This window comes from Acomys russatus, chromosome 4 (assembly GCF_903995435.1).
Source record: "Acomys russatus chromosome 4, mAcoRus1.1, whole genome shotgun sequence".
NCBI classification, from domain to species: Eukaryota; Metazoa; Chordata; class Mammalia; order Rodentia; family Muridae; genus Acomys; species Acomys russatus.
Genome location: NC_067140.1, coordinates 26,865,572 through 26,885,146, shown reverse-complemented (window position 1 = coordinate 26,885,146; position 19,575 = coordinate 26,865,572). Strand labels below are relative to the sequence as shown.

The following is a 19,575-nucleotide window of genomic DNA, read 5'->3' as shown; positions in this document are numbered from 1 at the left end:
CAACACTCCTCCATGGCTTCTCCATCCGTTCCTGCCTCGCTTAAATTATTGCCTTCATTTCCCTCAGTGACGGATTATTAACTAAGTTTAAGAGTAATAAGCCCTTTCCTCACTAAACTGATTTTGGTCATGTTGTTTTACCACAGCAAAAGATACCCTAAGTAAGACACAGGATATAGAATGATATGGTAATGCTATCTTTGCTGGGTATAAAACAGTTGATGCTTTCTTTGCTGGTAGAATGATAGCTCCATATGTGGGAGGCTCCATGTCTAATCCCCAGCTTGAAGCGCGGGGGGGGGGGGGGGGGCCCTGGGAGGCGGGGGAGAGGGAGGAAAGCCTGGAGTGTGTGTTGCGGGATACTCCACATAAAGCACCCAAAGTAGGTGGGCGAGTCCCCAGGGCTAGTGGGGAAAGCGGGAGCATCAAGTAGCAAGCTCCCTGGCCAAGGGCAGGGAGAAGCTGACCTGGGAGGGGGACGAGCCTAAGACAGCGTGAGGACTATGGGCGTGTCCTAAGAGAGGATGTGATTTAAACTGGGCGTGGCCACCAGCAGGGCGTGGCCTGTCAAGGGTTTGAGCACAGGGGACACAGGGGGAGGGGGCGGGGCGGGCGGGCAGTTGGCTGGGGGCGGCGGGTAACGGAGGGGCGTGGCCCAAAAGGGGGTGGGGTTACCGTTGTGGGCGGGACTGCGCAGACGCACTGCTCCTACGGTGCTCAGCGGTTTCCCTCCCCCAACGGCGCGCCCGCTGTGGCCGGCGCGTCGTCTGCCGAGGCCGCGACCCCGCCTCGCCGCCCGCCCGCGTCTGCGTCGCCGTCCCCGCGCCCGCGCCCCGCCGTTGGGCCGCGCCGCGCCGGCATGTCGGGCCCCGGGCCGCGGGAGCCGCCGCCTGAGGCAGGCGCGACGGGCGGCGAGGCGGGCCCCGAGGGCGCGGGCGGCGGGGACGCGGCGCTGGGAGAGCCGGGTCTGAGCTTTACGACCACCGACCTGAGCCTGGTGGAGATGACGGAAGTGGAGTACACGCAGCTGCAGCACATCCTCTACTCGCACATGGAGGCGGCGGACGGCGAGCTCGAGGGCGCGCCTGGGCTCCGCGCTGCTGGCTGGCCCTGGCGCGGGCTCGGGCGCGGCGGGCTCGCTGGCGCCGGCGCCGCCCGTGTACCCAGTGCTGTGCCCGCCGCTGGCGGCCGACGCGCCGTGCCTGGGCCACGTCGACTTCCAGGAGCTGCGTATGATGCTGCTAGGCGAGGCGGGCGCGGCCGAGAAGACGCCCGGCGGCGCGGACGGGACGCGGACGCGGGCGGACGGCACGGTGGCCAAGGAGGGCGCGGGCGGCGCGGGGCCCGACGGCGCAGCCGAGGCCCGGGCCAAGCCGACCGTACGCGTCCGCCTGGAGGACCGCTTCAACAGTATGCCGGCCGAGCCGCCTGCGCCGCGCGGTGCCGAGCCCGCCGAGACGGGCGTGGCGCTCAACAAGTGCGTGCGGGGTGGGCGCAGGCGCGGGGGTGTCGGGGAGGAGGGGCCGCCCGAAGGGGGTCGTTCTGGGCACCTGTTGAGTCTGGGTGGAGAGCTGGGGCAGGGCCACCTGTTGCGCCCGGGAGGATTCCCCCGGACCGGTTCTGCGTGTACCCAAGAGCCAGGACATGCCTTTTACTTGTGACGGTCAATGGTGTCTGGGCTCTGACTTACTGAGGCTGATCTGGAAGATGTACACTAGTACAAGCGCTGTGGAGTACTTTGGAGCTTGTGAACCTTTGGTCTGTCTCTGCACCCCAAAAAGGAAAGAAAAAGTTTCCTTTTTCTCCCGTCTTCCTCCTGGGTGCCATGGGAAACTGCTCTGGCCTTAAGTGCAGACTTGGGGTGGAGGCTTACAGATGTGGACCTGTAGAGGGGAAAGATTAATGTAAAAACTGTGGCAGCACCTGGCCCACTTAATGTCCTCCCAGGTAGCTGTCGAATGACACTGACACCGCAGTTTTCCACTCACCCAGGCTCTGGCTGACCTGGTCTTGCCCATCCTTGCCAGATTTGAAGGATGACAGAGATCGGTGCCAGGGAGTGTTGTAGGCAGGGAGGCAAGTGGACTTCAGCACTACTGGCCAGTGGATTATTCGGCCATGTCCAGGACCACTTGAGAAGCAGGGCAGAGTCTAGCATGACCTTAGTGGTGGAATGGGTAATGGCAATGTTTTGGGCGCCTCTCTGCCACCTGTTCCTCAGGTTTCTGGGTTTTCTTTTGTCTTGGCAGTTTGGTAACTCTTATTCGACATCCATCTGAATTAATGAATGTTCCTCTTCACCAGCAACAAAACAAATGTACGACCTTAGTGAAAAATAAAACTGCTGCTGCCACTACTGCTTTGCAGTTCACCTACCCGCTGTTTACAAGTGCCTGCTCCACTGGTGGGAACGCCAGCCTTGCACAGACACAGGTAAAGCTTTTTCATTGGTGTTAAATGCAAAGCTTGTCGTTTAATGTGGTCTTGTCCTAGGATTTTTTGTTTTTAATTTAAATAGAGCTTGGTAACCTTTTTAAGTTGAAATATTTATATTGTTAGGAGCCAATAAGAGACCTAGTGAAAGGGCTAGAGACGTGGCTTGGTTAAGAGTGCATGCTGTTCTAGTATAGGATCCTAGGTCAGTTCCCATTTCACAGCTGCCTGTTAATCTCACCTTTAGGGGGACCCCTCTGACACCCAGAATACCCACAGTAATGTGCACAAGCCCACACATATACAGTTAAAATCTTTTTTAAGTGAAAGTTTTTCAGAAGGCTTAAGCATAATTCTGTTGAGTACATTTTATTTGTGCTATAAAGAGCTAAGCTACATATTGATACACTTCCTGTTACTTAATTTTTTTTTTATCCAGAGTTCTAGTAACTCATGTTCTATACTGGAAGCTGCTAAGCACCAGGATATTGGACTGCCCAGAGCATTTTCTTTCTGTTACCAGCAAGAGATTGAGTCCACCAAACAGACAGGAGGTAGTAGAAACAAAGCCTTGCCGGAGCAGGTTTGGATTAAAGTGGGAGGTAAGTGCACTCCCTCCCTCCCACCAGACAGGGTTTCTCTGTGTAATCCTGGCTGTCCTGGACTCACTTTGTAGACCAGGCTGGCCTCGAACTCACAGAGATCCACCTGCCTCTGCCTCCCTGAGTGTTGAGATTACAACTATGCCCGGCTAAGTGTATTCTTGATGAGCTGTAGCTGCCTGCAGGCTTTGGTGAGCCGAGATAGAAGAGGTCCTGTATATGCACACAAGTAAGAAATTTTGGGGGTTTGCCCTCCACTCCTCATCCTCAGGCATCTCTGAACTCTTATGAGTTTTGAACATCACAGTTGACCCAAATTTGCACACTTTGTATTTGGGAGCTTTTTCGTAATAGTAAAGTGACAACAGACTCACTTAAATCTTTAGATGCCTTAGTCATTGAAAGCACTTTGTAGCTTTTTTTGGTTTTTTGTTCTGTTTTGCTTTTAAGGCAAGGTTTCTCTATGTAGCTCTGGCTGTCCTGGAACTTGCTCTGTGGACCAGGCTGGCCTCAAACTCTGAGGTCCACCTTACTCGGCTTAAAGATGTGCACCACCACTGCCCACCTGTAGCGCTTTTTTTTTTTTTTTTTTTTTAGTACTTTGTACGTGATGATGGAATCTGAAATCAGCTGAAAGCGTGGAAGAGATAGAAATAACACTGTGGGGTCTAGAGAAATGGGTCAGTGGTTAAGAGCACTGTCTGCTCTTCCAGAGGTCCTGAGTTCAATTCCCAGCAACCTACATGGTGGCTCACAACCATCTATAATGTGATATAATGCCCTCTTCTGGCAGTGGGTGTACATGCAGATGGAGCACTTATATATGTAAAATAACTAAATAAATATTTTAAAATTATTTTTTAAAAAAAGAACACTGTGTCATGGGAGTGGCAGGACTTAGCAGAGGTCAGTGGGTGGTGAGAAGGTTTGGCATGTAAGAAGCACTGTAGATGAGCATATAGATCAGCACTGAGATGGGCCTTGTGCCTACTACTAAGGCCAAGGAAGAAAACACAAGAACTTGTGAATTCCTTTCTATGTCTCTCTTTCTCTCTTCTCCTCCTCCTTCTTTTTAGATTTATTTATTATGCATACAGTGCTCTGCCTGCGAGTACACCTGCAGGCCAGAAGAGGGCATCAGATCCCAGTATACATGGTTGTGAACCACCTTGTGGGTGTTGAGAATTGAACTCAGGACCTCTGGAAGAGCAGCTGGTGCTCTTAACCACTGAGCTATCTCTCCAGCCTGAAGAAAATATTTTTGGTGAAAATAACTAAAACATTCTTTTCCATCCTAAATTCTAGAAAAAAAAAGTCTTAGTTTCTGCACTTAAGACCTGAGCTCCACCCTGAGCTCCAAAAGAAAAGAGGGAGGAAGTGACCTAGTGTGTTGGCTGCACAGCACTCAGAAGGGGTGTTTCTGTCAAGCTTTGCAGTAACTGTAGCATCAGCGCTCAGTACCCAGAGTCTCTGTCACTACAATTCCGTGTGTCTTCCTACTTGATAGTGTTAGAATCTTAGGTTGAAATGCAAACCACGCACACACACACAGACACACACACACAGAGTCAAAAAAGAAAAGGAAAAAAACCCCAGAACATATTGGTACACACCTGTAGTCCCAGCACTTAGAGGATCAAGAATTCACAAATGTCCTCAGCTCCATTATGAGTTAAGGCAGTGTAGGCTTCATGAGACTCTTTGTCGGAAGAAAAACCAAACAAGATGCCAAACAAACATATTCAACATTAATGGGGATACGTTAAGAATAGAAAAACTAGCCGGGCATGGTGGCGTATGTCTTTAATCCCAGCACTCAGGAGGCAGAGATAGGCAGATTTCTGTGAGTTGGAGGCCAGCCTGGTTTACAAAGGGAGTCCAGGACAGTCAAAGCTACACAGAGAGACCTTGTCTTGAAAAACAAAAAACAAAAACAAAAACAAAGAATAAAAAACTAAATGGCCACTTTTTTCTTCTTTTGCAAAGAAGAAGCGCTATGTAAACAAGCAATCAATAAGAGGAACCGGAGTAGAACCCGCCAGCTGGACACAAGTGTGGAGCGGAGAGCCCTGGGAGAGATTCAGAATGTGGGCGAGGGCACGACCGCTTCACAGGGCACCTGGCAGCCTTCGGATTCCTCACAGTCAAACCTGGGGGAGCAGACACAGAGCGGACCCCAGGGAGGAAGGTCTCAGCGTCGAGAGAGGCATAACCGAATGGAAAGAGATAGAAGGTACTACAGTGATGGCCTGTCAGCTCCATCTACACAGTTGTCTTAGATGTGCCAGCGTTGTGTGATGGTCCACCCACCCTCTGGAGGGAGGCTTAGGACTCAAGACTCCCTGGTCTCTGGTAGACTCTTGCTTTGACTGACTGTGGTGGGAGGCAGAGCAAGGGAGCACAGGAGTCTTCTCCCAAAAGGAACTCCTAATTGAGTATCTGAGGGTGTGTTCCAAGGGCACTGATGATGTCATCAGAGACTAAGACTGTGTTGGTGCCTGTCACATGACAGACTCTCTCAGGCTCCCAGTGTGAGCCTTGCTGCTTGCAGGGTTGAGGCATTACTAGCTGCCCTTCATTAATCTCCCCAAGCCCAAGTTCCCAGACACTAATGAAAGGCCAGTCTTGTCAGCAGGCCCCTGGAAAGAGGATTGGGCCCAGTAGGTAACAAATGCAGCTTTTGTGTTTTGTGTGGGGTCAGGTGTGATAGCACACACTGTGACTGCAGTATTCAGGAGGCAGAGGTAGGAGGATTGCCTTGAGTTTGAGGACAACCTAGCCTATGGAGTGGATTCTAGGCCAGCCTTGAATAACAAGACCCTGCATCCAAAAACAAAGAAAGGAAGGGAAAAGAAAAGAATGTTGGGAAAGAGGAGGTTAAAATTGTTAGTGAGGTGAGCTTGCCTATGGATTCTATTTGTGCTCCTCTAGGTAATGTAAAAGGTTGTTAATCTTTCTCTGTTGATGTTGGATGTCTTGGTTTTGAGTCTGTTTGGTTTTTGATTTTTGTGGTGGTGGTGGTGGTGGTGTTTTGAGATAGGGTTTCTCTGTGTAGCCCTGACTACCCTGGAATTCGCTCTGTAGACCAGGATGGCCTTAAGCTCAGAGATCTGCCTGCCTCTGCCTCCCAAGTGCTGGGAGTAAAAGCATGTGCCACCATAGCCCTGCTGAAGTTGGGTTTTTATTACTATGTTTAATAGCAATAATAATAATAATAATAATAATAATAATAATAATAATAATAATAATGTACTATATAAAATAATAATTACTTTGGTTGCTTATGAGCATTTTGTATCTATTTCCAGCTCAGGGATAATAGTATTTGATTTATTTTTATTTTATGTACATTGGTGTTTTAGCTGCATGTATGTCTGAATGAGAGTGTTGGATCCCCTGGAATTGGAGTTACAGTTGTAAGCTGCCATGTGGGTGCTGGGAATTGAGCCCAGGTCCTCTGCAAGAACAACCAGCCACTGAACACCACCACCACCACCCCCAACCCCCCCACCACCACCACCCACCAACCCCCACCCCACCTTAAGATTCTTCTTTTAAGATTTATTTGTTTATTTCTGTATATGAGTGCTGTATCTGCATGGACAGCTGCAGGCCAGAAGAGGGCATCAGATCACATTATAGATGGTTGTGAGCCACCATGTGGTTGCTGGGAATTGAACTCAGGACCTCTGGAGGAGCAGCCAGTGCTCTTAACCACTGAGCCATCTCTCCAGCTCTCTTTAAAATTTATTTTTTTAATATGTAACTTATTTTTATGTGTGTTTTGCCTATATGGATGTTTGTGCACCATATATGTGCTTGGTGACTGCTGCAGTCAGAAGACTGTGGGAGTTGGTGATCGAACTTGGGTCCTCTGCAAGAGCAACTGCTGAGCCATTTCTCCAGCCCCATTGTGTTCTCTTTGTGAGGCAGGGTTTCCCTCTGTAGCCCAGGCATTTTTCACATTATGCCTGTATATAGCACATGTTAGCCCACTGCACATTGTGAGTACTGATGTATGTTTACTGAGCACGTATGAGATAGCTGCTCTGTGGAATTCTTAAAAGCTCCTAGTTTAATGGCTTCTAGTGAGTCCTGTGCTTCTTGGGTTTTTTAACTATAGGATAGGGTCTGGCGGGCAGAACTACCTGAGCTCATGGGAAAGGAGCTTGGGCTTCCTTCCATTTGACTCCAGATGTGTGGGTGTGAAGATGGGCAAAGTGGACTGCACTGGGTAACTGTTTGTTGCCAGCACAGTGAGAGTTCTGCTTGTTATTGGATGTAATATGTAAAGCTTAAAACAGGCTATGAGATTCCTCTCAAGATTTTTTTTTTCCAGTAATGGTGGTGGAAGCCCAGACCCCAGGGAGCGCTAGGCAAGCATTCTTCACCCACGCTTCTTCCCCAGTCCTCGCTCTAAGTTCTCTAAAAACAAAGACAAATTTATTTTCATAAGACGGGGTCTCATATGCAGCCTAGGCTGCCCGTGAATTTGTGATTCTTCTGCCTTGCTCTCTGAGGTGCTGTATTAGAGGTGTGTCCCACCGTGCCCCACTCCTTCTGAGGTGCTGTATTAGAGGTGTGTCCCACCATGCCCCACTCTTTCTGAAAGCTCTGCATGGACCTGAGTATGTTTCTGTACATAGTAAGCAAGTCCTGAGTAACAGCGTGGGCCTGGGAGTACGGCTCTGAGTTCAGAACCCAGCACTGCAAGAAAAGAAAAACAATGAAAAAAAAAAAAATAGTGCACAGAGAATTTTGCTCCTGAGTTCAGGGATTTTTGCAGTCATCTCTGCTATGGAGAGCTGGCCCATGAGAAAGAAATAAATACAGAAAGTGTAGAGAGCTGGGTGCTACAGGTACTTTGGTGACCATGGGCAGCAATGGCCTCTATAGACAGGTGCTCAGTCGCCAAGTGCCCTCTGGCTCTCCTGAGGCTTCTAGGTGGGGCGCACCTCGGAGGCCAGCTCCATCTCTTCTGCTTTCTCTGAACCATAAACCTTATTGCTCCTGCACTTCACCAACTGCTCTGTGTGATGATTGTGGGTTTTGACTGCAGGCGCAGAATCCGCATTTGCTGTGATGAGCTGAATCTTTTAGTTCCATTCTGCAATGCGGAGACAGATAAAGCAACAACCCTTCAGTGGACCACAGCGTTCCTGAAGTACATTCAGGAAAGACATGGGGATTCTCTTAAAAAGGTGAGTATTCATGAAGTGGTCTCCAGTACTCCTGAGTGTGCTCAGTGAAGATGGGGATTCCCTTGATATGTGACGGAGCAGGAGGGCAGAACTTGAGAATTCTGTGTTGTAGTTGTCAGTGTTGCCTCTGATCCCTCTTCCTAGACTGCCCTGGGTGTCCTAGACTCTGAGGTCAGATATGAAGTTTAGTATGAAGGGAGTTCTCTGTGTTGATGTCACTTGCTGAAGTTATAGTCACAGCTCAGATTTGCTTATGAAATACAGATGACTGTCAAGTGTCAAATACCAAGTTGAGCACCTGTTGTGTGTGGTCTATTATGTTAGATCTGAACTGCACTCAGGACATGGTTTTTTTCCTCTTAGAACTTGGTAAGGACAGCAGATAGAATTTAGTGGTAGTCTCGGGAGGCAAAGGCAGGTGGATCGCTGTGAGTTCGAGGCCAGCCTGGTCTACAAAGTGAGCTCAGGATAGCCAAGGCTACACAGAGAAACTGTCTCGAAAAACAAAACAAACAAACAAACAAACAAAAAAAAAGAATTTAGTGGTAGAGTACTTACCTTCTGTTTGTGAAGCCCTGGGGATCGGGCGGGAGGGATACCGATAAATGCCAAATTGTAGTCTGGACTTCTGGTTCAGGTGGGTTCATAAGGCAGATTATTAGATCTTTGTGTATGAGACCAGCTAGGCTGAGCCTTTGCTGCCCACACACTGTGGTTCCTTGGGAACTGCTGCCTTTGTTCCTGTTCTTCCGCACGTGAGCTGTAGTTGTTGTCCGGCCCTCCTGGTTCTACCAGGACGGATGGCTGCTTTGGGAGGTAGCTTAGCAGTGGAAGGAAGCGAGCAACTGTGGGTTGATTCTGTGTTGCTGCATGGGAGACCTTAATGGCAGGTTTTGGCCTCAGAATTCTGGTGGTCATGGCCTTTTTCTTTCAAGGGTAATAAGGCTTTAGAGAAGTAAGTGAAACCTGGTGTTTTAGGTTTTCTAAAGGAACAGAACTGACAGAAAGAAAGAAAGGGCATTTATTAGAATGGCTTACAGGCTGTGGTCCAGCCAATCCAGTAATGGCTGTCACCAGTGGGAGGCCCAAGAATCTTCCATACACACCAGAATCCAAATGAAATAGGGCTCTAATGCCCTGAAGAAATGGAGTTACCAACCAGAGCAAACAGGCCCAGGCAAGCGTCTGTTGTTTTCCGTGTCCTTATGTTGGTTGCCAACTTGACAGTCTTATTTCCTTATGTCATGATTAATTTCCAAATGAAAACAATAACCAGGTCATAATTGCATCTGACATGATAAAAATTCCCACAAGTATAATTTCAAAAATACAAATTTAACCATGTCATAATTATGCCTGACATAATCTAACTTCCTCATACAACCACTAACACAGAAGTTTAGAGTTGGTGGTAATGTCCTTAAGGGCTGTCCTTTTAGTATTTCAGACTTCAATATGATAACCACTAATATAATTGATATTATATTACATAATAAAGGAATCAAGAAAATAAAACACAAATATCTGTACAAACACATTCTCAACAAAATATGACAAAAATGCTCATGTCAGTTATAATCCTTGTTTCTGCAGCTGGTCACCTGGCCTTAGCTGGTATTTATAACTAATGTCCTCTACTACCCATTCTGTATTTCCTCCAGTGGACAGTTGCCCTTGTAAAAGGCTCTTAAGTCCCTCTGAGAACGGACTGAAAAAAGGCTAATAGTAAAACTCAGGCATTTTATCCAGGCCCTTCATCATGGGGACCTGACTGCCCATGAGAGGCTCTGGCTCTGCAAACTGGCTCATGTCTAGAAATTGGTTCATGGGCTGAGATTCCCTTTTGCCACAATCCAATGTAGCCTTTTCTTTCTTTCTTTTTAATTAATTAGTTTTGTTTTATGTATGAGTGCTCTATCTACATATACACCTGCATGCCAGAAGAGGGCATCAGATCACATTATAGATGGTTGTAAGCTACAATGTGGGTGCTGGGAATTGAACTCAGGACCTCTGGAAGAACAGCCACTGCTCTTAACCACTCACTGAGCCATCTCTCCAGCCCTTTTTTAAACTCTTTGTTTTCTTTCTTTCTTTCTTTCTTTCTTTTTTTCCTCGAGACATGGTTTTTCTGTGTAGCCTTGGCTATCCTAGACTCACTTTGTAGACCAGGCTGGCCTTGAACTCACGGAGATCCGCTGTCTCTGCCTCCCAAGTGCTGGGATTACAAGCATGCAGCACCACGCCCAAATAGCCTTTCTTTCATTTGAGAATTTTTCCACTTATATAGATTAAACAAAAATGCAGCATGCTTCTTACCTATTTCATGACCAGAAACACTGTGATCCATTAGCTAGTACCAAAGGCCTGTGCTGCCCATTACAAGTCAGGCCATTTATGGACATTGCTGTGTCTATGCTACCATTACCGTTACTGTGATTACCTTGCCTTTGCTGCCACCTGGCCTCAAGCCCATTGCATTTAATTATGTCAGCTGAGTAGCAGTGGCTCTAACGCTAAGGTTTGACACAAGGAAAAGGGTGACAGCAAAGATCTTCTGTCCTGGCGCCCCTCTCACCATTTTGCCTTAGCGAAGGGCATGTCTTCGTGGCCTTCCATTGTGGAGGATTAAGCTTTACTCACCATACTCACCCTAGCATTGCCATTTCCCTGAGCCTTAAAGTCCTTTGGTCAACACTGAGCCAAGGGATATCAGGCATCTCTAACTCCTTCCATACAATCTTCACTCAGAGGACCCAGATCAATAGATTCAGCCTGATTCAGGTTCATGTTTCTTCCACCATTATATTCTTAAGATCCATTCCCACACATACTTTCCAGACTTCTTCTTCTTCTTCTTCTTCTTCTTCTTTTTTTTTTTTTTTAACTTTCCAGACTTCTGATTGAATGAATTAGCAAGCACATTAAGCTCTTTAGATTGTATCCTGCCTCCCCATGGACTACACTGTCTGTCTCCCTTCTAGAAGCCTGCTTAGCCTTAAGTCTAAAGGTAACTTACAGGTCTAGAGGCAGCTATTGGTGGGGTCCCTCAGGAACCTTCCCTTCAGAGACAGTCGTTGCTGGGTTAGCATACAACAAAGGACTAATTTCCTCAAAGGTGGAAAAGGCAATCTTTCAGGGAGTGGAGATATGAGCTCATCTTCTGAGGAGGATGGAGAGACTACTTCCTCAGGTGAGACAAATCCTTCAGAATCAGAGTTCAAAGTTCTGAGCTTCAGTAGGGACCTCCCACACATCCATATCCCGAGGTACAGGATCCCACCCTTTACCCACTAAAGCTCTTACTTTAATCGCTGACACTGCCTGAGGTTGGGACTTGAATTTTTGCTGTAATTCAGCCAACCGTACAGTGAGTATTTTGATTTGATTTTCTGCAACTTGAGCTCTATGGTTGCTGGAGAGAGGATTCTCTTAGAAACCTTTAGACTGTGCATGTGGAGCCAGTCAACTTTATCACTGAGCTCACTGTTCTCCTCCACCGAATTCTGAGATGCTAGAAGTTGGTTAATTTTATTATGAAGTGCATTCTTTTCCTTTGTCAGTTTATGTGAGATGCTAGGAGCAACCAACCAGCAGCACCACTTCCCTCATTTTTCCACAAATTATCAACAAGTTTTATATACAGTAACCAAATCTCTTGCCTCTCACAACTGGTGAATCAGGGTCAAATGCATTGCCTCCTTAAGTCTGTAGAATAGTTTACACCATGAGCTTTCAGCACTCTGTGAGTTTCCAGGAGAGGCTCCGGCAACTGTTGGCAAATTGGAAAGCCTATTCCAAAAAGAAAATTCACCCTTATACTTCTGTTGCTCTAGAACCACTTCTGGTGCCAAAATCTGTATTAGTCAGGGATTTCTAGAGGAACAAACTTATGGAATGAATATACATATATTATATAGACATATATAACAGGGACATATTGGAGTGGCTTACAAGCTGTGGTCCAGCTAGTCCAATTGCTGTCTACCAACAGAAGGTCCAAGAATGCTGTAGTTTTTCAGTCCGTTTAGCACATACTGGAATCTCACAGAAGTAGGCTGTAATTAATGTCGGTGACCAGATGGACTTGCCCGCAAGAGCGAGAGCAAGCAGGCAGAAGGGGTCAAGCTCCCCCACTCAGTGTCCTTTGTGTAAAAAAGCAAAAGATGTAGCCTGGATTAAAACTGTATCTTCTCACCTCAAAAGATCCAGATTAAAAGTGGGTCTTCCGGGCTGAAGAGATGGCTCAGAGGGTAAGAGTGCTGGCTGTTCTTCCAAAGGTCCTGAGTTCAATTCCCAGCAACCACATGGTGGCTCTCTACCATCTATAATGAGATCTGGCATGCAGGTATACATGCAGGCAGAACATTGTATATGTAATAAACAAACAAACAAACAAATAAATAAATCTTTAAAAAATAAAGTGGGTCTTCTCACTTCAAATGATTTAGCTAAGAAAAAAAATTAGAAAGAAAAGAAAGCCCTCACAGGTGTACCCAGCAGCTTGGTTTAGTTAATTCCAGACGTAGCCAAGCTGACAGTCAAGGCTAGCCATCACACCTGGGTACTGATTTTGCACCATGTTGTGTGGAGCCCAGCAGGAGTGTCCTGGAGAATGGGTTCAGCCTTGCCAAGGGCACCTGTGAGAAGCCTACCAGGATCCAGCCATACTGAGCTGGACCTTGCAATCCTTGTCATCACTGTCTGGGTGGCACTTAACGTTGTATAATGTAGCACTGTTAAGCTTCTATAAGCATACTGGGTGCCCTTAGGCCGTGCTGCTCACTCTAATTGGGTCTTTATGGTTATTAACATCATTATTTGCTAGAATAGACTGCTGGTCTGTCCTACAATAAAGCTTTTCTATTTGTTAAAAAGACTTAGTGTTTGGCTTTGTGTACCTATTTTTGGTAAATTGTTGATATAATCTAGTACAAAAAAATGTTTATAATTTTGAAATAAAATCTTAAGAATATACTCAAAAAATGAGGCTTTTAAAACTAAGGATTTTTATTTTCTTTTTGAGATTATAATTTCACCATTTCCCCCTTACCTTTCCCTCCAAACCCTCCTATATATCCCTCCTTGCTCTCTTTCAAATTCATCACCTCTTTTTTCACAATTGTTACATGTATATGTATGTGTATGTATATATGTATGTATTTATAATATATACAATTTCCTAAGTATAACTTACTTAATCTGTATAATGTCATTTGTATATATGTTTTCAGGTCTGACCATTTGGTATTGGATAGCCAATTGATGTCCTTTTCCCTGGAGAAGACCATTATATTTTTAGGCTGTTCCTGAGACTTTGTCTCACTGACCCTGTAAATGGTTTCTGGATCAGATTATTGGGCCATCATTGGCCTGAACATACTCAGGCTTTATTATCTCTATAGTGATTTTCCACCTTTACTTCCAAGTATATTGTTGTTTTTTAGGATTCAGTAATGAGAGTTTTAAGTGATTTTCCCCCCAAGTTTTGTTAGTACCCATTTCCGTCAGCAGATTTTTCCTAACCTAACAGGCACCTACTCCAGATTCTAGGGACCTGGTGGCACTGACAGCCCCTGCTGGTTCAGAGGGAAACAGGAAACATTAGACAGTGAGTGGCAGTCAGGAGCCTCTCTGGGGCCGTAGGACTGCAGAAGTGTGCAGGCTGGAGAGCTGCAATTCCACAGGTTTTCAAGTGGGGTTGGCACATGTCATAGCTGGGGACAACAGTGTCTGCAGCCACACGTCTGGGGTTGGAGGGAGCACAGGACAGGTAGCCCATAGTGCAATGGCTCTGGGATCTTCCTGAGAACCAGAACCCTTGAAAGGATTTTGGCTGGAATATACATGGTCTGGGAGATATATGATCAGACCACATTTTATACCTATTACTTGCTACTGGGCCTGGTAGGAAGCCTCAGCTGTAGCTCTGGAGACCAACTCAGCCAGAGGGCCCTGGAGGGAATAGCCCAGACTCAGCATTGATGTGGTGACCTGAGTGTGGGGCACAAGGGAAGGTATAGGGATGGCTTACAGCACATCTTGGGCTGGGCCTACTGTTTTCAGGTCTGGCCAGCTCCTAATGGAGATGCAGAGGTATTGGCAGATGAGAGTGCAATGCAGGTGGATGACCACTGGATAGCAGTGTTGTAACAAGCATGTATAGAACCAACAATGCCTGTATCCATCATGTAACTATCAGCTGATTTGCTATTATTGCATCCATGCACACGTTTTATTTTTAAAATTCCATATGTATGGATATTTTGCCTGCAGAGGCCAGAAGAGGGCATTGACTCCCCTGGAATTGGAGTTAAGATGGTTGTGAACAGCCATGTTGGTGCTGGGAATTGAACCTGGATCCTCTAGAAGAGCAGCCCGTGCTCTTAATAATTGAACCTCTCCCCACCCCCACATTTTAGACACATTACAGGCTTGCATCTTTAGCTAGAAAAATTTGTACACAGGCCTCTAAAAGACAGCTCTCTCTGCTCATGTCAGCCCCACAAAGCTAGTGGCAGTGTCTGATACCAAGGCTTACTGACACTTCTGTAAGGATTGTTTTGGTTTTGGTTTTGGGGTTTTTTTTTGTTTTGTTTTGTTTTGTTTTTTGAGACAGGATTTCTCTGTGTAGCCCTAGCTGTCCTGGAACTCGCTCTGCAGACCAGGCTGTCTGAAACTCACAGAGCTCTGCCTGCCTCTGCCTCCCCAGTATTGGGATTAAAGGTGTGAGCTGCCACACCTGGCTTTTCTGTAAGGATTCTTAAAATGACCTCTGTTAGTTTTTTGTTTGTTCATCCTGTTTGTTCTCACCTCACTGTCCAGCCATGGCTCAGGTGCCGGGTTTGATCTGGCCCTTCAGTCTAAGCACTTACACGCCCACCATCCCTGTTTACTGTGGTACTGAGGTTTGAAGAGATCTGGCCAGTGGTCTGTAGAACATCCCTTCTGGACCTGGGTCACTGGTGGTCGATTTTTAATTATAGAGCAATTTCAGACATAGAACCCAGCTGGCTTGTTTGGTGTCCCAGATTGCTCGTGTGTCTGAATGACTGGGTGGTGAAGGACAGATGCCATCAGTGTTACCTTTTGTACATTGTCTTACACAAGCAGAACACTGTGCTCAGAATTGGCACATGGGGCATTGGTGAGCACTGTGAATGTTTACATTTGACTTCTTGTCCCAGGAAAGCCCATCTCCACAGCTGTTTTCCAGCTTGACATCTAGGGCAGGGTCTCTGGTAACAACCTCAGCAAAGTGTTCAAGGCTGATGAACCCCTTGTCTTCCTCTGACTTCTCTTCCTCTTCCCATCACAGCACCCACTGCCATATGTGGCTCACTTGCCCTACTGTCTTGTCTCCAGGGGAGGGGTCCTTTTTGCTCTGAAGTCACACCCTCAGCTGGTTACTCCAGACCCTGTCGTGACACACAGGCCTTCTCCCCTAATTTAATAAAGACTGCTGCCATTTCTTCTATTTTCTGAGGAACTCTGTGGCTCTGTTGTCCCTTGCTAGCACTGTCCTGTTCTTTGCCCTCCTTACTGCCAGCTGAATAGCACCCTATGTACCCTCTCTATGTACCCTGTCTCTGTGTAGCCTTGATGTCCTGGACTGGTTTTATAGACCAGGCTGGCCTCGAACCTGCCTCTGCCTCCCCGAGTGCTTGGATTACAGGCGTGCGTCACTGCACCTGGCTCTCTTAAACTTCTTAATTATGAGGTGCCCATGACTCAGTCTTTGGAGCCTGGACCTGAACCAGCCAAGGCAAGTGGAGAGTCTGCCCTTTTCTGTGCAGTGTCCTCTGTTTGGGTAGGCAGTGATATGCCTTCCCTCCCTCATCCTTTCCAGTCTAGACTCAGCCTTTTGCTCCCAGGGTAGGGAAGATACCCCTTGCAAAGACTGCACCCAGTCTTGAGTACCATCTTCCTTACAGAGGTTTTGAGGCCCTCCTGGCAAGACTTTTGAGCGTCTGTGACATTGAGGGCTGGTAGCCTGTCTGCCTACCAGTACTGCTGTGTCCCACGCTCTGAGCTGCATAAACCAGAAGCCTTGTTGTGTATATGATGGAGAATGTCCATTTAACTGATCCTTTATGATCTCGTCCAAGTACAGCTCCTGCTGCAAAACAGACCCACACCAGGTAAGTGTCACTCATGCAGCCTGTGGGGTTGCCCTGCCTGGGTGCATTGGAGAGCTGAACCCTCTCTACCACTGACTTCACCAGATGCTGGGGTCCAATGTGGAGTTGATACAGCAGGTAATAAACACAGCTCCCCTGAGTAGAGGAAAAGCTGCTGCCAGCATTGGATGGGCTCTGCAGTGTGGATGAAGAACCCAACAGCTAGAGCTTTGCTGGGACTGATACAGGGTCATTTGCTGCAGCGCGGCCTATGCTCAGGGGCCTTAGGGTTGGGATCTGTAGCTCAATGACTGCCAGTTTCTCAGTGTCCTCGGGGAGCACGGTTGGCACAGATGCAGCAGTAGGAAGCCAAGATATAGAGGAGGACACCTCTCAAACATTCCTGGGGAAACTGCTGTTGTGTAGAACTTTCTCCCTTTAGAACATGCCACCAGAAGTATCTGTCAGCCACCCAGCAAGCACCTGTGGCTTGTGTATCACTGAGTGGCCAAAACTATGTGGTGATCTGTTCTAAAAATAAAGTATCTTGCACAAAATATCCCTGTCCTCCTTGTCCTGATCTGTGCCTGCCTTGTCCAGTTACTCTTCTGGACCCTGCTTGCTGGAGGCCATACTCCAGCTTCCTTGATTTACTCTGTACGCATTGGTATTTTTTTCATAGTTTACTTTTTATTACTTACTCATCCTTTGTCTTTCTGTCCTTCCTAAATTAAAATTTTATGTCCCTTAGTCTGTTCCTAGTGGGAACATTTAAAGCAAACATTTCTTTTCTCTCCTTTTTGTTAGGGTTAGGAGACAAGACCCGTAGCTCATGCAGCCCCGGCTGGCCGCAGGCTCTGTGGCTCTGTGGCTGAGGTTGCCCTTGAGCTTCTGGTCTTCCTGCCACTACTTCTCAAGCGCCAGAATGACAGTCACATGCCGCCACACACAGTTAATGCTGGGGACTGAGCCCAGTGCATGAGTACCCTCTCCACCCCACCTTCCTCTCAGTCTCAGGTCTACTCCCAAAAGCCTTTCTATGCTGCCCCCAGTGTTAAGCCAGAGATGGGCCCAAGTGGGCCCTCAAGACATCCCTTGGCTCTCTTCACTAGCTTCTAGAACATCACCCCCCCTGGGAGCAAAGTGACTCAGTGGTAGAGCACTTGCAAGGTCCTGGGTTTTATCCCCAGTGCTGGAAAACAAAAACAAAACAATGAAAAACCAGTATCAATCAAATACAGGAAAAGAAAGAATCTTGAGGAATCCTAACACTTGTGTGTGCCCTGTTGGTGATAACATGAAATGGTGTAGCACTGGAGAATGGTATGACAGTTCTCAGAATTACCATATCCATACAGAGCATAAACCCAGGAGATTGAAAACAGACTCAAACTGACACTTGGCTCTGAGCATTTGGAGCAGCAGTGCTCGTCAACAGAGGACACTCACAGCAGTGTCCACCATAAGAAGGACTGATGTTCCGGCACCTACTGCATGGACACCCCTTGACAAGCTGAATGAGATAAGCCAGTCACAAAAAGAGGTCCCTGGAGAGGTCAGATTCAGAGATGGAGACTGGTGTGTGTCAGGGCAGGCAGTGGGGTGCCATGGTTAAAGAGCAACAGAGTGGCTGTTTAGGATGGTAATAGGCATTTTGGAAGAAGCTTCTGGTGATGGACACAGTTCTGTGAATGTACTTTGTGCCATAGAATTGTAAACTCACAAGTGGTGAAAACACCAAACTTTACTATATGTTTACCAAAGCAGGAACATACAACCTAAATTTGTAAGTCTAGAACACTATACTTTAAAAAATTTTGTAAACAAACAAAAATGGAAAATAGACACCAAAGGCCTACATCTTTGAACCCAGCCGTAGACAGGGTTAGTTCACCATCCTCTCACTTCAGGGGGTTAGAGTACTTCCTGCCATTTTCTCATTTGTAGATGTCCATCTCTGATGTCCTCTGTGTTCACAGGTCTCTATACTTGTGTATTTGAATTAAAATCCAAATACTGGCCCCTTTCCTCTCAGGTTACCTTGTTGGAGTTCCCACGTTCTGCATTTCAAAGATTAATCAAAATGGTTAACCACTTTTTCCTGTGTCTTCTAGACTAGCATTCCTGAATATGTTCCTTCCACCTCATCCCCAAATGCTTGGAGCATCAAACTTGGTAGCTATCTATTGACACTGAGGTTGACTCTGTGTTTAGGGCTTATCCTTGCCTAGCCTTTAGACCTAAGGCCTTTTAAAATCAAGGGAGAGCTGGGTGAGTGAGCAAAGATTAGCAGCTGGTAGGGAGCTGCTTTTGGTCTCACTGTGTGCAGAGCAACCTCATGGACTGCACCTAGCCCTTGGCTGACCAAGGATCCTCTCCAGTGTGTGTCAAGGGATAGCCACCAACTTGACACAAATGTCCATTTTGGCAATGTGCTGAGACACTGAGAATTTATTAGGAAATCTTAAGAAGAAAAAAGCCACCTACAGCTATTGGGAAATTTGAGATCCCTCTTTTTCTCACATCTCACAAGGTGTATACATACATGTTTGTGGTACCTTAGAAGATTGTGCTTTGAGATAGTTTACATGGCTCCTATTTTCAGCTTTTGAAGCTAGCAGCGTTCACATCTTTGAACTCAATGCATTAATGATCACTTCTTGACTTTAGGAATTTGAGAGCGTGTTTTGCGGTAAGACTGGCAGAAGGCTAAAGCTGACCAGACCCGAATCCCTGGTGACCTGCCCTGCACAGGGCAGTCTGCAGAGCAGCCCCGCCATGGAGATCAAGTGACTGGACTGACCCAGGACCTGGGAGAGAACTGCCGTTCCTGCGGCATCATGTACATGCCTACCATCCCGGAGCTCAGCTCTGAGTCCTCGAGGGGGATGTGGCTCCAGTTGGTGGGACTCCAGTAAGGACTTTGAGAGCACATTTTGTGAAGTATTTATCTAAACAAAATACTTACCCACTAATGTCCGGATGACCATTTGAGGATGAAGACATCTTGATAATTAGTAATTTTTCAATTACCTGTCTGACACCATCATGTGTTCTTAACATGATAACTTTAACAAATTAACATCCTTGGTAATTTCTTGAGTCTCAAGACTAAAGAAAACATTGCCATTTACTTATTTTGTTTACATTTTAAATACGCCCCTTTAGCAATTGGAAGAAGGTAAATTGTTCTTAACTAGAAGAGGTTTGGAAACTTTA

General features: G+C 46.8%; 1 protein-coding gene across 1 annotated transcript; it reads left to right on the top strand.

Annotated features, from left to right (window-relative positions):
• The first annotated feature begins 859 nt into the window (after positions 1-859).
• Tcfl5 (transcription factor like 5) lies at positions 860-19,575 on the top strand. The gene is given in 8 exon segments (XM_051143960.1): positions 860-1,078; positions 1,080-1,477; positions 2,250-2,433; positions 2,873-3,035; positions 5,022-5,268; positions 8,095-8,236; positions 16,350-16,377; positions 19,027-19,575. Coding segments are annotated over 8 exon segments (1,389 nt in total). The 3' UTR covers positions 19,035-19,575.